This window comes from Berghia stephanieae, chromosome 14 (genome assembly GCF_034508935.2).
Source record: "Berghia stephanieae isolate SIO BIC M18660-M18661 chromosome 14, UCSD_Bste_1.3, whole genome shotgun sequence".
Classification (NCBI taxonomy): domain Eukaryota; kingdom Metazoa; phylum Mollusca; class Gastropoda; order Nudibranchia; family Aeolidiidae; genus Berghia; species Berghia stephanieae.
In genome coordinates this window covers 19,146,785-19,151,784 of record NC_088373.1, presented here as the reverse complement: position 1 = coordinate 19,151,784, position 5,000 = coordinate 19,146,785, and the positions used below count along the sequence as shown (strand labels likewise).

At 36.6% G+C, this 5,000-nt stretch overlaps 1 protein-coding gene across 2 annotated transcripts in view; it reads right to left on the bottom strand.

Moving 5' to 3' along the window:
• LOC144959616 (sortilin-related receptor-like) overlaps positions 1-5,000 on the bottom strand; it is an 84,242-nt gene that overhangs the window by 22,978 nt on the left and 56,264 nt on the right. For both annotated transcript variants that reach the window (XM_078892253.1, XM_078892252.1), the window contains 2 exons: positions 3,079-3,204; positions 1,437-1,574 (listed from right to left, as the gene is read on the bottom strand). In XM_078892253.1, the coding sequence (XP_078748379.1) occupies positions 1,437-1,574; positions 3,079-3,204 (264 nt within the window). The remainder of the gene's footprint in view (positions 1-1,436; positions 1,575-3,078; positions 3,205-5,000) is intronic.

Here is a 5,000-nt window from a genome sequence, read left to right as displayed (position 1 = left end):
TAAGGGTATAGAAAAAGTAACAGGTAAGGGTATAGAAAAAGTAACAGGTAAGGGTATAGAAAAAGTAACAGGTAAGGGTAAAGAAAAAGTAACAGGTAAGGGTATAGAAAAAGTAACAGGTAAGGGTATAGAAAAGGTAACAGGTAAGGCTATAGAAAAAGTAACAGGTAAGGATATAGAAAAAGTAACAGGTAAGGATATAGAAAAGGTAACAGGTAAGGGTATAGAAATTGTAACAGGTAAGGATATAGAAAAAGTAACAAGACAAGAAAAATAACAGTGGTGGGTGATGCCAACCCTATGAGGAACCTTCTTGGCCATGGGAGCAATGTACTGTAGTAACAAATTAGGGAGCAGACAACGGTGTAAGATAAACATCTGAAAAAGTGTGTATGAAACAGGGCCAAACAAAGCAAGAAAGAAAATACAAGGAAAAAAAAAACACCCCAAGAATGACGAATCCTGTTCTTCACAGACATTGAGATTTCAGACTGCGTTTGGTGGGAGTCTGTCCCATTCTGCTGAAAGAATTGTGACACAATTCGTGAATAGTTTGAGTAATTTCTGGTTCTAACACGCTTGCCTAAAACAGTCAATGGACGCTCGAGAAGGGAATCTGATGATTGATGTGATGGCTAAGGCAACATTTCCACAAGATTCTGTTGTTGAAAAAATTCTTTGCATCTTCTGACCATGAAAGGTCGGGCGATATCATGTTGGAATTCTATTCTTTTAAAAATTCTATTGAGATTTGTTATCTGAAAAACATGGCCGATGTGGATGTTTTTTTTGCTGATACTAAAAGCATTTTATTCCAGCCCTCTCATTGGAAAACCCTATCATTTCTTAGTAAATTTGTAATCGTTGAATAATGTTTTGAACGTGTTGAACTTACATTTTATTCAACGATTGCAGAATATTTTCGCACATTTTATCGGTGTGAAATTAGATGTATAAGACAGCTGGTTGGTAATTATAAGTAATCTTTTGGTGCGCATGAATACAAATCCAATGTTTTTAGTTTTGGGTCAAATCGTCATTCAAGCAGAAAGATACAAATTATGGTGAATAGAAGTACTAATACCATACCATTTGGTTACAAAATATCTAATTATCGTATTTGGAGGGGTAGAATAAACGTATTCTTTCATTTCTTTGTAGTTATCAAACTCGTTATATTTTTATCATGTAATAACGACATACTCGCAAGCTCGTTGTGTTATTGGGCACGATAAAAATAACTCGTTTAATGAATACAAAGAAATGAAAGAACCGTATTGTGGCCAACTTTTCATCCCAGAATATCAGCCTGACCTCAACTGACCCAATCTATGAAGGCTGATTTTTCGGGATTGTTTTTGTCTTGTAGAATTATCTCCCTTTTTTTTCTGGCATTGCTTCATAGACATTTGAAAAAGAAAATCCTCTAGACTCACCATCGCAGTCCTCTTCATCGTGTCGATTCCCTTTACAGTCATACGCAGTGTTGCACACAGCTGTAAAGGGGACACAACTCTGTTTGGAATCCTGGCACGGAAAATGATCTGTCGGGCAGGAGTAATTGGTCCTTGGGGCTAGATAAAGTAAAAATAATTTCTTTTCATGAATACTAAACTGCTACAAGTTGTGAACTGTAAAACAAAGCATTGAACGAAAATAAATGTTTGTTTTTGTTTGTTCTATTTTTAAGGATTTTACAACGCTTGCAACAAGTTTAGGTCATATCAGCACCAGTAAAAAGGAAGAAAATTGGAGAGTAAAAACATTCTAGATGTACAATTAAAAGGACTGGAGGAAAAAGTAAGACAGAGGGGAGATGATTCAAATGGGGAACAGATGTAGATTCCAAGAGAGCACACGATCAGTGTACTTAGTTTGAGATCACCTGTTTCACTCAGACACCAACACAAGATCTCACAAAGAGGAATACACTCAAATGTTAACAAATCATATGTTAAAAATAAAAACAAATAACAGCACATAACAGAGAGACGATTTACAAGGAAAAAATATCATCGTCCAAAACTATAACTATACATTCAACTGTTTCCCTCCCAGCCAAGGACTAATGCCAGGGTCAGGAAAAAAACAAGTAATCTCATTTCAAGACAAAGACAAAAAGCAATTGGAAAACAGATACAAGTGGATAGAAGACACAGAAAGTACCTCCCTACCCTCAATAGGATGCCAGGAACCCGTCCTAGAATGAAAATAAATAAATATAAAATACTTGGGACAGATCGTTTTAGGTTCACAAGAGTTTTAAATAATCATGAGAAATCAACAATAGAATTCGACATTTTTCAGAACAACAACAAAAAAAAACAATAACTGAACCACGGGCTACAAACATAAAAAATATGTAAATTTTAAAAGTAAAATACTCCAAATTTTAAGGAGAATATCGGTATCCATGAAAAAATTCTAAGGCAGGATTTCTAACACTTTTGATATAAATGGTCTCTTAAATTGCAGCTATGTGGTCTAATGGTATGACACTATGACACTCGCTTTCGGATCGGAAGGTCCTGGGTTCGAGCCTCACTCAGCGCATAGTTGAGTCCTTGGAAAAGGCTCTTTACTCACATTCTCTCACCACACTCATGTGTAAAATAGAGTATCTGGCTGTTAACAGCATTGTCTCTGTCCAAAAAAAATGTAATATCGCCTAACAGGCATCATGTCCCGTCCTACATGTTGAGTGTTGCTGTTAGCCAGGGACCCCAAGTAAAGCGCTTTGAGCACGTTTAGTGGATATTGCGCTATATAAAAGCTCAATTTAAATTTAAATCAATCTACCAACATATCCATGTCATGCATTTCAAGATTAGCATTTCCAACCAGTTTTCTCTCAAAATTTTGGTGTAGAAGAGTGGGAATGGGCTGGATGAAGTGGTCATCATGGCACCACACCTAAACGATTTCAAGGCCCGACTGACATGGGCCAGCGCCCAATGAGGACGCCGCTGAAATACAACCAGACCATTGGTTTCTTCAGCGCCAACCATACAGATACAGAAAAATCCGGGCTTGGCTAGAAATATCATACGTCTCATTGGCAGCTCTGTAAAGAAGTACCTAGAGTGGTGAGACAGTTTTGATGTTCATCCGTCTCGTCTTGACAATCAAAGTGGCCATCACAGACTTTGCTTTGAGGAATGCAATTCCCATCAAACAGGCAGTAGAAGCTTGATTCGTCACAGTCTGAAAATTTAAAGAAGCAATGATGATGATGATGATGATGATGATGATGATGATTGACGGTGATGATGACAAAGATGATGACAACTACAACGACATCACAACAACAACAAGAATTATAATGATAATAATAATAATAATAATAATAATAATAATAATAATAATAATAATAATAATAATAATAATTATAATAATAATAATAATAATAATAATAATAATAATAATTATAATAATACGTTACAAAATCCCTCTAAAATTTTTTTTTTTAAACACAACAACCATCTTAAAAACATTCAGCTGTGGACCTTTGACCTCTCACCTCCGTGACAAAATCCTTCTAACCATCAAAATATAACAACCACAACACAAACACATTAGGCTGTGGACCTTTGACCTCTCACCTCCGTGACAAAATCCTTCTAACCATCAAAATATAACAACCACAACACAAACACATTAGGCTGTGGACCTTTGACCTCTCACCTCCATGACAAACTCCTAACCATCAAAATATAACCATGACACAATAACATTAGGCTGTGGACCTTTGACCTCTCACCTCCGTGACAAAATCCTTCTAACCATCAAAATATAACAACCACAACACAAACACATTAGGCTGTGGACCTTTGACCTCTCACCTCCATGACAAAATCCTTCTAACCATCAAAATATAACAACCACAACACAAACACATTAGGCTGGTGACCTTTGACCTCTCACCTGTTACAAAATCCTTCTAATCATCCAAATATAACCATGACACAATAACATTAGGACACAATAACATTAGGACACAATAACATTAGGCTGTTGACCTTTGACCCCTCACCTCTGTTAAAATCCTTCCCATCGAAAATCCTTCCAACTACCAAAATATAACAACCACAACACAAAAACATTAGGCTGTTGACCTTTGACCTCTCACCTGTTACAAAATCCTTCTAATCATCCAAAATATAACTGTCACACAAAAACATTAGGCTGTTGACCTTTGACCCCTCACCTCTGTTATACTCCGTCTCATCGAAAATCCTTCCAACTACTAAAATATAACCACAACACAAAAACATTAGGCTGTTGACCTTTGACCTCTCACCTGTTACAAAATCCTTCTAATCATTCAAATATAACCATGACACAATAACATTAGGCTGTTGACCTTTGACCCCTCACCTCTGTTACAATCCTTCCCATCGAAAACCCTTCTAACCATCAAAATATAACGACACAAAAAACATTAGGCTGTTGACCTTTGACCCCTCACATCAGTTACAAAATCCTTCTAATCATCCAAATATAACCATTAGGCTGTTGACCTTTGACCCCTCACCTCTGTTAAAATCCTTCCCATCGAAAATCCTTCTAACCACCAAAATATAACAACCACAACACAAAAACATTAGGCTGTTGACCTTTGACCTCTCACCTGTTACAAAATCCTTCTAATCATTCAAATATAACCATGACACAAAACATTAGACTGTTGACCTTTGACCCCTCACCTCTGTTACAATCCTTCCCATCGAAAACCCTTCTAACCATCAAAATATAACAACCACGACACAAAAAACATTAGGCTGTTGACCTTTGACCCCTCACCTCAGTTACAAAATTCTTCTAATCATCCAAATATAACCATTAGGCTGTTGACCTTTGAACCCTCACCTCTGTTAAAACCCTTCCCATCGAAAATCCTTCTAACCACCATAATATAACAACCACAACACAAAAACATTAGGCTGTTGACCTTTGACCTCTCACCTGTTACAAACTCCTTCTAATCATCCAAATATAAC